Below are 12,272 nucleotides of genomic sequence, written 5' to 3'. Positions count from 1 at the left end.
ATACTGCAGTTCCTCTGCCTCTCCCAAAAGGAGAAGAACCTACCGTGGCAACTGCTCTGCCCACCCTGACAGCGCCAAAGTCGTTGAGGTCTAAGTACTTGTTGCTGTAGAGGTAGAAGCCAGAGGCGGCAAGAGCCATGCTGGTCCACGAAGCAAGTTTGAGAGCCCTCCTGGCCATGTCCCCAGACCCTGAAGAAGGAAAGCAGAGGAAGGGGAACAGTTAAGAGTTTCATAGGTAGTCAAATTCAAATCCAGGCTCCGCCACTTAGACTGTATGACCTTGGGTCATTTCCTCAGTTTCATTGCACCTGTGTTTCCTCATTTGTAAAACAGGATGATACCTACCTCACAAGCTGTTGGGATAAAATGAGATCGTGTATATGAAATGCTTAGCACAGTACCCAGCATAAGTCAACTGTCAAAGTCATTCTTTCTTCAACAGTACCAGGCACTGTTCTAGGCACTAGGGAGAGAGCTGAGAAAACAGACAAAGTTCTTACAGTCTAGAGGGGATGACAGATCACAAGCAAACAGACATGTATTAGAATAGCAGCAGGTATTCAGTGCTGAGAAGAAAATCAAAGCGGGTAAGAGGAAGGATGATGAATATGTGATGAAGGATCCCGTTTTAGATAAGAGAAGCGACTGCATGTTAACCACTCTTACGGAAACTATGATTGTACCACTAAGCACACACAGGCGTCATTAGCCCCCATGCCCAGGTCAGAAGTAATCACAGCCAAGATGGCAGCTGGTCAGACCAGCCAGGTAAGCCCTCCACGTCTGACTGATTTTCAAAATATTTATTTTGATTAGAATAGACAGTCCCGGGCTTCCCTGGTGGCGCAGTGGTTGAGAATCTGCCTACCAATGCAGGGCACACGGGTTCGTGCCCTGGTCTGGGAAGATCCCACATGCCACGGAGCAACTAGGCCCGTGAGCCACAATTACTGAGCCTGCGCGTCTGGAGCCTGTGCTCCGCCAACAAGAGAGGCCGCGATAGTGAGAGGCCCGCGCATCGCGATGAAGAGTGGCCCCCGCTTGCCACAACTAGAGAAAGCCCTCGCACAGAAACGAAGACCCAACGCAGCCATAAATAAATAAAAATAAATAAATTAAAAAAAAAAAAGAATAGACAGTCCCTTTTCTAGACTGTAAGCTCCTTGAGGGCAAACACCATGCCTGTTACTACTTTGTCCACTCACAGTCCTCCAGGCTGCTTTCTGGTTAGGGGCTCAAGGTCCACCTGCTGATTTGCTCTGTTTAACCAAACTCACACTCCCATTCAGTGGGACCAAGTGGGCTCCCGGCTCCCTTTCCCCACTCTACTTGTACCGCTCAGCCTGCCAGGTGGCTGCACAGACAGTCTTTGGGGCCTCTGTAGCCAGTGGGCAGATTCCCCTTCAATTCCTAGGAATTCTATATCAGACTAAAGTCCTTGACCACAGCTGCAGCTGCCAGTGGAGAAGTCCCACCCAGAAGTGCCACCATCAAGCCACCTGCAGGTGCAAACCCGGCACAAATGCAGCAGGAAAATTTAGGTCATCATCCTGTTTGCTTCTGCCCTGGACTCAGTCTGTGACCATCCCCTCCCTGCTCTGTGCCTCTGTTTCCCCTTTGTATGGAAACAATTGCTCCAAACAGCCTTGTCTGCATTTTCTTTAAAGTCTATTTTGACTCATGCCTCATAATATAGTCACAGATTTTTTTAAAGTATCCACAGGGACATATTTTTCCATTCTTTTACTTTCAACTTACACTTTATACTGTTTCTCTAAATAGCATATAGTTGATTTTGTTAGCATTTAACATAATCACTTATGTATTTGGGTTTAATTTTACCATCTTCTGTGCTTTCTATATTCCTACCTGTTCTGTTTCTTTTTCTCTCCTTTCTTGACTTTTCTGGACCCAGTTCTTTTTATAATCCCATTGTTTTTCCCTTTGCAGTGTTCTTTTCCTAGCCAGCATTTCTAAAGTGTGGTCAGAAGAACTCTTGCAAAAACTATCAATCTGGGTGCCATTTCAAAAATGTAGATTTCTGCTAGACTCACAGACATAGAAAGCAAGCTTATGATTACCAAAGGGGAAAGTGGGAGAAGGGATAAATTGGGAATTTGAGACTAACAGATACATGCTACTATATATAAAATAGATAAACAACAAGGACCTACTGTAAAGCATAGGGAACTATAGTCAATATCTTATAATAACCTATAATGGAAAAGAATCTGAAAAACAATATATATGTATAACTGAATCACTTTGCTATATACCTGAAACACTGTAAATCAACTAGACTCCAGAAAAATAATAATAATGATAATGATATAGCAAAGTAAAAAAAAAAAAAAAAATGCAGATTTCTGAAGTCCACCCCTTGGCCCACTGAATCATCAAAGCTGGGGGTAGGACTCAGGAATCTGCATTTTAATAGGAAATATAATGGGTTATTTTTATGTAAAGTTTGAGAACCACTCTTCTAAATATTTCATTTTTAATAAAGAGAGGCTTCATATGTTCAAATTCATCAGTGAAACCATGCCCCCTTCCAAGTTTATCCTACCCACTCGCAACCCCAGATGACTGCATTCACCCCACAAGGATGACTGCAAGCAATTTTTTTTTTTTTTTTTTGGCTGCATGGGATCTTCGTTGCTGCACGTGGGCTTTCTCTAGTTGCAGTGAGCGGGGGCTTCTCTTTGTCGTGTTGCACAGGCTTCTCACTGCGGTGGCTTCTCTTGTTGCAGAGCACGGGCTCTAGGCGCACGGGTTTCAGTAGTTGTGGCATGTGGGCTAAGCAGTTGTGGCTCGCGGGCTCTAGAGCTCAGGCTCAGTAGTTGTGGTGCATGGGCTTAGTTGCTCCGCGACATGTGAGATCTTCCCGGACCATGGCTCGAACCCATGTCCCCTGCATCAGCAGGTGGATTCTTAACCACTGCGCCACCAAGGAAGTCCCATGCAAGAAATTATTTTTAAAGGGATAATTTAAGAAACTCATTTCTTTCACTAAAAGCAAATGCTCTGGCCCAACTCCTGGGAGCAGTTCCTAACTCTGCAAGAAAGGGGTTTATAAACAAAAAGAATAAATTAAACCTTGCTTTGTAGTATCCCCTTTCTTTACATCTTCTTTGTTTTATGAAAACCTCCCTACCCCATCCCTCGTTCCTTTCAGATGAGAGAGAGCACGGTGGTTGAGAATAAGCACTCCAGAATCCAGTGGTCCTGAGTTTGAGTCCCGACACCATCACTTACACATTGGGTAGGCAGGGGCAGACTGCTAACTCTCTCTGAATCCCATGACCTTGTCTGTAACATGGGGATGATCATAGCAGTGCCTACTTGATGAGGTGGTGAGGAATGAGGAAATCATGCAAAATGTTTAGCAAGGTGCCACCTACACAGTAAGAACACAGTAGCAATTACTATTGTTAGGGAACCTTGGACCGAAACCACTCACCCTGGCCAGGCACGGTAATAACCACTTGCATGAGTTGTCTCACAACCAGAGGTCCCAATAAGGAGCAGGATACTGACAAGCTGCCACCAAAGAAGAATTGGGGAGGGGCCAAGAGAAGGGAGGAGACCCCCGCCCATAATATGTCCTGCCAACCTCCCAGAAACCCTCACACTGGAAACCATCTTGGCTGAGAGATGCACATGCCACCGGGAAGGACCCTGAGTCAGACCAAATATGAGCACAAAGAAGATGATTGGCCAGAGACAACCCGGAAAGCTAAATGCCCCCCCCCCGATAAAACCTGAGACTGCGAGCCACGTGGCAGAGCAGTCCTCCTGGGTCCCCTTACCCTGCTGCTCTCCGCTGGAGTACCCCTTTTCAATAAAGCCCTTTGTTTTGTCAGTACGTGTGTCTCCTTGGACAATTCATTTCCGAGTTAGACAAGAGCCCATGCCCGGATCCTAGAAGGGGTCCCCCTCCAGTAACACTATTACCACCACCGCCATTGTGGTGGTTGTTATTCTGTCTTCACCCAATGCCAGGCTTAGTAAAGGATCTTATTACTCCCCTATCAACTTCTGCATGCCCCACTTCTAGCATCTTGGCAGTCCCCCACCTAGCCCTACCTTTACATCTTGCTCTCTACACCCTCAGCCTGTAGTATTTGCTATCGAAAGGGGCAGCACGCTCAATGTCCCCTCCACCTTGTTTCTGCCAAGACACAGGTTCCCAGTTGGACCCGGACGCAGGCCTTAATTTAGGCTGAGTGCCCTCAGCTCCTCACACACCTTCCTCCTTCAAGATCATCAGTTCAAAAAGGTCCATGAGGGGTGATCCAGGGACCTTCCTTGTGGGGCCTGCAGAAAAGCCCACACTAAGAGGGCAGTACAGAGCAACCGGTGGTCAGGAACTCAGCCTCTGGAGCCGGGAAGAACCCCCGGCTCTACTGCTCACCAGCTGTGTGACCGTGAGCAAACCACAACCTCTTAGAGGCTCCATTTACAAAAGAGGTTCTTGACAGTACCTACCTCATAGGGTCATTGTGAGAATTAAATGAGATGCTGCTTTAACAGAATGCCTACCATGCTCAGTAAATGAGACTCTTTTCCTTATTGTTATTTTAAACTTCATTTCTTCTTCTCTGAAAAGCTGAAGAGCTTATATAGAAGAACTCCTAGCTCTCAGGGACCAGAATTCAGCACAACCTTGTACAATTAATAAAGGAGGTGGGAGAAACCCATCACATCTTGCCTGAACCATTCAACCATTCCCCATTCCAAACACTTCCCCACATCCCAGCCAACCTTCACTCTGCCACGCAAGTCATCATCATCCTAACCCACAAGTGCATTCTTATCACTCTTACCTACCCACTCTCTACCAAAAAGTCCAAATTCTCTAGCAAGGCATTCAAGGCCCACCCCATTCTCATCCCAACCCACCTTTCCAGCTTCATCTCCCAAAATATCCCCCCACACTCAATCCCGCATTATCCCTCTATGAAGTTTTGTCAGCCAATCACTCAGAATTCCTTGCTCCTTCCTCTCTGGTCTCATTGTACACTGTTTTTACCTCTAATAATCTGGTCCTACATCTGCCTCTTCCACTAAATGCAAAGGGCAGAATTCGCTAATAAATAATAAGTGAGTAAATAAGTCTGCTAATAAAAAGAAAAAAAAGACTGAAGGAATGAATGAGAGAGTGAAAATTTCCCCAGTCTATTCTCAACATGGAAACTTAAGTCAAACTCTGCATTCCTCTGCTCTAAACTCTCCAATGGCTCCCACCTCACTCAAAGTGAGACAGGAGGGAAGGGGACAGGGCACAACCTTTAAAAGAATGACACAGCCATTGAGGATATGACATAAACTAGTTAGAACCAATTAGGCCCAAGATGGCAGAAGATTCGACTTCCAGTGGACCTTGAGCCTCATTATATGCTCATTGTGATACATTAGCTAAATGATACACCCAAAGGCGCCATGACAGTTCAGAGGCTGATCATAAACGGCCAAAAAGTGGGTGATGATCTAATTCCTGGAAATCCCCACCCCTTCCCAGAAATGATTGGAATAATCCTCCCACTTATTGGCCTATGAAATTACTCAGCCCATAAAAACTAACCACCCCATATCTCAGGGTCTCTCGCCCTCTGAGACGGCCCACAATCTGTCTATGGAGTGTGTATCTCACTAAATAAACCTGCTTTCCCACTTAGTTCTCAGGGCAGAGCCCCCTTGACTGCCTGCTTATATTCCTCACAAGTGTCCTATATTAATGAATCTACTTCTTGCCTATCACTTTACCTCTCACTGAATTCCTTCTGCGCTGAGATATAAAGAACCTGAGCTTCAGTAAGTCCTGACACCAGGTGAGTGATTTTAATTAAAAGACAGTGGGTTCAAGTCCCAGCCCATGGGTTCGAGTCCCAATAGGAATTTTGGCTGGATTCGAATCCCATCTGAGGTGCAATTGGGTTCGAGTCCCAGTCTGAGGTACGTGGTTTCAAAAGAGCCAAGGTCTTGGCATGACCTGCGAGGCCCTTCATGATCTGACTCCCCAGTTCTCTCCAGTGTTTCCGGCCATTCCACTGTCCCCCCTTGCTCACTTCACCCCAATGGCAGCAGCCTCCTTGCTATTCCTCAAACACGCCAGGCACATTCCAGCCTCAGTGCTTTTTTTTTTTTTTTTTAACATCTTTATTGGAGTATAATTGCTTTACAATGGTGTGTTAGTTTCTGCTTTATAACAAAGTGAATCAGTTATACATATACATATGTTCCCATATCTCTTCCCTCTTGCATCTCCCTCCCTCCCACCCTCCCTATCCCACCCCTCTAGGTGGTCACAAAGCACGGAGCTGATCTCCCTGTGCTATGCGGTTGCAGCCTCAGTGCTTTTGCACTTGCTATTCTCTCTGCCTAGAATAGGGGTCAGCAAACTTTTTCTGTAAAGGACCATATAGAAACATTTTTGGCTTTGCAGGCTATAACATCTCTGTTATAACCACTCAACTCTGCATTGTAGTGCAAGGCAAAAGACAGCCATAGACAGTATGTAAAGTAATGGGTGTGGTCAGATTTGGCCTGCAGGCTATAGTTGGCCATAACCTTGCTTAGCACATGGAATAGGTGCTCCAAAAGTATTCACTGAATGAATGAATTAATGAAGGGGTAAACTATACCCTATGAGACCTGTACAGAGTCAGTAACAACACAGGTTCCCAGGAGAGAATCACAAACTTGGGCTGACAATTCGACAGCCATCCTCCTCCAGTCACCCCCAACACCCCTCCCAGACTTCCCTCCCCGAGCCCCATCCTCCTCAGGTTGCACCATCCTCCAGGCCTGTCCCTCTAGGCAATGAGGCCACCCCAGCCTTAAGCCCACCTCTGAGTGGGGAAGCAGCAGCAAAGCAGACACAACTCCCAAGACCCAGTTTTCATGCAAATGTCTTCAGTAATAAAAGAGGTGGAAATTGAAAAACATAAAATAGATGATATAGGAGTCAAACTGTATCTAAATAGACTGGAGCTGGAGTTTTCCATAAGGTGTCAGTGAGTCTTTAACATGTAAATGAGTTGCTTCCCTCGGGGTAGCAATTTTAAAAGACCCTGTCAGCCGTGAAATATGTCTGTCGATGAAAAACACCTTTCATTATTAAATCTTTTGCTAATGAATCACCTGCCCAGTTCTGTTTACTTGCCTTTTTTGACTTTCACCTGAGTTGTTTCTCGTAACAGCACATCCTTTTCTTTGGTTGGGGGTGGGAGGGGGAGGTGCCTGGGGCCACTGGACCCTAAAACCTAACCATTAGATAATAATAATAGCAATAACTGATCTTCACACAGCCCTTTGCACTCATTATCACATTAGTTATTCCACATAACCCAGTGAGGTGAGACAGATATTACTACCATCCCCAGGTATAAATGAGGAAACCAAGGAGCAGAGAGGGTGAGTGATTTGCCCCAGGTGGCTCAGCTGGTAAATGGCAGAGTAGACCTTCAGCCCTTTCTCTTTATGGCACGTGACCTTCCTGACAGGGACTCGCAGACCTCCAATCCCCAACATTCTTAACCCCATTCTCAAGTAACTGCATCAGTCACTATGATTTCTGACCCTCTACCACCCCCAAACAGTGCCAGGCACAGGGAAGACAATGCTTGGCACCCTGGAAATCAACAGCATGTCACAGATCAACCAAAGCACCTCACTAGAAACCACCAATTCAAGGCTATGAAACATTTAGGAGAGCTGTGTTATTGTCAAATCAAGGATGAGCATGGAATCCACCTTGCTGGACCACAGGAAACATACTAGCAAGCATTGAGACAAGGCAAGAGGAGAGTCTGGGAAGTTCTACAAATTAAATTTGATGGTCAAATGAAATTCCACCCTCTGTACAGAACTAAATAGGGAACCAAGCACTTACTGTTCACAGGGCTAGGCCTTTTCAGCTACCATCCATCTGCTGCCTGCTCCCCATGCCACATTACAGGACCGTAAGCCTAGAATCACCGCTCCCTATTTAGTGCACAGGTGAGAATAGCCACAGAGGAAAGAATTTAGGGCTCCAATCCCATTAATCCCATAAAGTGACCACAGCTCCTCCTCCCATTTCCTAGAGAGACCGTTAGACAAACGAGCAGTATTTCTTTTGGTCTGCTCCCAAGACTGGAAAAGACCCAATAATACATTTGGAGAGAGTGATCCGGTTTTCAGGGAGAACTGGTTACTGATGTATATAAAAAGCAACCAAGGTGGATGATACCACCATGTCTCATATCAATGCTGAGGGACCATCTAGTTGACCTGAGCAGGTTTATAGCCTGCCCTGCCCTGCCCTGTAGATAGGAATGTAATCCAAATGTAATCACTCCCTTTCCTAGTGTTTGATGCCCTGAAGGTGATTCAATCAATATTGATTAAAGGAATCCCCAACTGATGCCAAAGTACCAGAGTAGACGGGAAAAATAAATCTCATCCAGGCAAGGAATAGAATTCTCCACTTACTTCATCCAGAGATAGGGGGACTCAGGGAGAACAGTGGAAAACCAAGCACAAAGAGTGAGTAGCAGGTAAGAGGAGAAGAGTGAGTGAGATTGTAACCAGAAATGTACAGCGCCAAGTGCTTAAACATCTCATGTAACTCTCACAACTACATTCTGGGGTGCATCCTATTAGAGCCTCATTCTACAGCTCAGGAAGCTGAGTTTTAGAAAAGGAAAGAAACTTGGCTGGGAAGCTACTAAGTGATGCAGCCAGGACTTGAATACAGGTGTGTCTGCTCCAGCCAAGAGAGCACAAGGTGGATGAGAACAGGGCTTGCTGGGCCCTGAGGTGGGTCCCTGAAGTGCCTCTGATGTAGATAGCTAAACTGAGATGGTTTATTCAGTGAGTTGGGGGGAGGGGAGGGGAATGCATGAACCAAGCACTATTCTTGTCTTATAGGTCCCTTGTGTGACAAGAAAATAAGTGTATATCAGAAAGGGAAAAAATGTAAACTCTCCCAGCAGAGGTCAAAGTTTACATCCTGAGGGCTGCTGAGAAATGGCCAAAGATACAATATGATGTAACCCAGGAAAATTGACACAAGTGTAGACTACATGAAAATCTGTATATAATGTGGGGGAAGAAACAGTGAACAAAGTAATACGTACATGTTTACTATCACTACCAAAGTTAAACTGGCAAGCCAGGACAGAAAGGCCCAGGACCAGGAGTGACCAGTTGGTGCTTTAAGTTCACAGGAATTTTTCCTACAAAACAGTGATACTCCAAAGTATGTTCCCAGACCAGCAGCATCCGTATGTCCTAGGAGCATGTTAGAAATGCAAGTGCTCGCTCCCCACCCCAGACCTACTGAATCAGAAACTTGGGGGATGGGGTCCAGGTTTCTGTGTTGTAACAAGCCCTCCAGGTGATTCTGATGCACGCTAGTTTGAGAACTACTGCTTAAAGAAAACGTGTGAAGGCACAGACAAAGTCTAATTCACTTTCAACTCCGCAAATATTTCCTGAGCAGCCACTAAGCGCCAAGAATCATGGAGGTGATCAATAAGTACTTGTTGAATCGAATGACTTCCTAGTTAGTAGAAAGGAAATGCCACTTAACCTGGGGACAGAGCTGTACTAGACGTCTTCTAAAGGCTTCTCTCCATACAGCGCTGTCATCAGCACACGTTTACTGTGTGATCCGGAAGCTCAGGTCCCCGCAAGCTCAGGGCCCCGCCAAGTGCTATAGATACGGCGCGCTCCGGGGTCGCGCAGGCCCCTGCGGAGGGCAAGGATATCTGCGCGCCCCCGCTCTTATCCAGCCTGCGCTCCAGCCCCGGACGCCTGCGCCTCGGAGCCCACAGACCACCTAGGCTGAGGAGGTCTAGCTGAGCCGCCTACTGCCTCCCTCCAGCTCCAGCTCTACCTACACGCAGGACTGCGCCACGCTTCCGCCCACTGGTGAGCCAGGCTGGAGAGTCGCCGCAGAGGGGATGGGGCACTGCCAGTCACCCGAGTCACGTGGCCGCGCGCCGGGCCCCGGGTGATAAGGTCACCGGCCCAGGGTTCCCTCCCGGCTGGAGGCCCCAGCAGAGGCGGGCGCCCGGCGCGTCCATACTGGCTTACCCGCGCCCCGCGGCCCTGGCAGCCCGGGCTTTGCGCGGGCCTCCGAGGAGCTGCCCCTACTCACCCCGTGGGAAACAGAGACGCGGCGCCCGGCTTCCAGCAGCAGCCTGGTGGCGGGAGTTCGCGGGGAACTTTGCTTGCCGCCACCTCCGGATTGCTCTTAGTGAAGCCGGGGCGCCGCGCGGCCTGCCGGGAGTTGTAGTTCTTGGTTCCCTAAGCCGCGGGGACAAGGGCCAAAGAACAACCGCGGTCGCCCTGGACCGCTCCACCTAGGGAGGCAGAGGGGTCGCAGACACTTGACCTGTCAGATAGCCTGTTTCTTTGCCTGCGCTGCGGCCAGGAGCCTTCCTGAAAACTTATTTTCAAGAAGCTATCCAAATTGGTCATAGATTTATGTTCAGTAGGAGGATGGAGTCGTGGGTTTGTGTATTAACAACAGGCAAAGAAGAATTTTACTGACAGTTGCTGAATAGTAAGAAAGTGCTGATCGATCTTAGTCATTTTGTCCCCCATTCATTCATTGACCTCTATTTACTGAATGTTTGTTTATAAGATGTACTTTGGAGACAATCATCAGACCTTCATTCCTTCTATAAACATCTCTTGAGCTACTTCGTGGGGGAACAGAGATGGGGTGGAAGATTCATCTATCAATTCAATGCAATTCTAATAAATTTTCCAACAGGATTTTCTCTGGACGTTTACAAGCTAAGCTAAAATTTGTATGGAAAAGGACAAAGCAGAGCCTAAACACTCTTGAAGAAGAGTAACATGTTTCAAGGACTTATCCTTACATATATCAACATTTATTATGAAGCTATAAAAATTAAGACTATGGGATATTAGTATAGGGATAGGCAGAGAGGGATAATGAAACAGCCTAGAGAGCCCAAAAACAATCCAGGCACATGTGGAATCTTGATATATGACAGAGCTGGCAAATGAGCTGAACCAGCTGGTTATCTGTTGGGCCCTAACACAAAAAATTAATTCCAAATAGATTAAAGAATTTAAAAGGAAAAAGTAAAATCAGAACTTTTGAAGGAAAATTTCCTATTATCTCAGGGAAGGGTTTATTAAATGACATCAGCAAAATGGTATAGAAAACTTTGATAAATTTGGATTACGTTAAAGTTAAGAACTTCCCCATCAAAAGGCATGAAGAAAAAAGACAAGCCACTAACTGGGAGAAGACAGTTGCGGTACAGGGCTACAGTACAGAGCTAACAGTAGTATAGAGTTGCATAATACAGCTGCCACCACCTCGAGTTTGCAATGTATAGGTGTTAAGATAAAAAAAAGGAATAATTTCCGGGTTTCCTGGCGGTGCAGCGGTTAAGAATCCACCTGCCGATGCAGGGGACACTGGTTCAAGCCCTGGTCCTCGAAGATCCCACGTGCCGCAGAGCAACTAAACCCATGCGCCACAACTACTGAGCCTCCGCTCTTAGAGCCCGTGAGCCACAACTACTGAGCCCACGTGCCACAACTACTGAAGCCCATGTGCCTAGAGCCCATGCTCCACAACAAGAGAAGCCACTGCAATGAGAAGCCCGTGCAATGCAGGGAAGAGTAGCCCCCGCTCGCCACAACTAGAGAAAGCCCGCGCACAGCAATGAAGACCCAATGCAGCCAAAAATAAATTAATTAATTTTTTTAAAAAAGGAATAATTTCCAAGTGGTGTGATTAGTGTTAGAATAGAGGTATGAACAAAGTGGTATAGGAACATAAAGAAGGGAGCGTTAATTTTGCTCAGGAGATTTTGAAATGCTTTGTAAACTAAGACATGACTTATAGGCTGAGAATCAAAGGTTGAACAGGGGCTCCCCGGGAGAAGGGTATTAGGGAGCAGACCAGGCATAAGAAAATTCATATAAAAAAGCATAAAGATGAAGAATACAGTAAAAGACATAAAGACATTTAAATTAAAATGGAAAATTTTAAACCACAGAGAGAGAAAATATATTAAAAACTTAATATGGTTACTCTAATTGGACGTTAACTTTAAATATGAAATCGTTACCAGCAGGCTAGCAGCTAACCCTGAGGAATGGGAATGGGGAGGTGGGGCTGGAGTACTTTCAGTTTATACTGTACCCTTTTGTAATATTTGAATTTTTTACAGTGAATGTATGTATAACTTTTATAATTAAAATTTAATTGTTTAAAATATTTTTAATTTTTAATT

General features: G+C 46.0%; 1 protein-coding gene across 4 annotated transcripts in view; it reads right to left on the bottom strand.

Annotated features, from left to right (window-relative positions):
- ADCK1 (aarF domain containing kinase 1) overlaps positions 1-10,240 on the bottom strand; it is a 109,587-nt gene extending 99,347 nt beyond the window's left edge. For 2 of the 4 annotated variants that reach the window (XM_061182757.1, XM_061182760.1), the window contains exons 1-2: positions 10,148-10,240; positions 44-189 (exon numbers count right to left, since the gene is read on the bottom strand). In XM_061182757.1, the coding sequence (XP_061038740.1) occupies positions 44-178 (135 nt within the window). In that variant the 5' untranslated portion in view covers positions 179-189; positions 10,148-10,240. Of the gene's footprint in view, positions 1-43; positions 190-9,887; positions 9,957-10,147 lie in introns of those variants that run through there. The other 2 variants (XM_061182759.1, XM_061182761.1) reach the window with 2 other exon arrangements.
- Between the last annotated feature and the right edge of the window lie 2,032 nt (positions 10,241-12,272).

Source organism: Eubalaena glacialis, chromosome 2 (assembly GCF_028564815.1).
Source record: "Eubalaena glacialis isolate mEubGla1 chromosome 2, mEubGla1.1.hap2.+ XY, whole genome shotgun sequence".
Taxonomy (NCBI): Eukaryota; Metazoa; Chordata; class Mammalia; order Artiodactyla; family Balaenidae; genus Eubalaena; species Eubalaena glacialis.
This window is presented reverse-complemented; position numbering and strand designations above follow the sequence as displayed.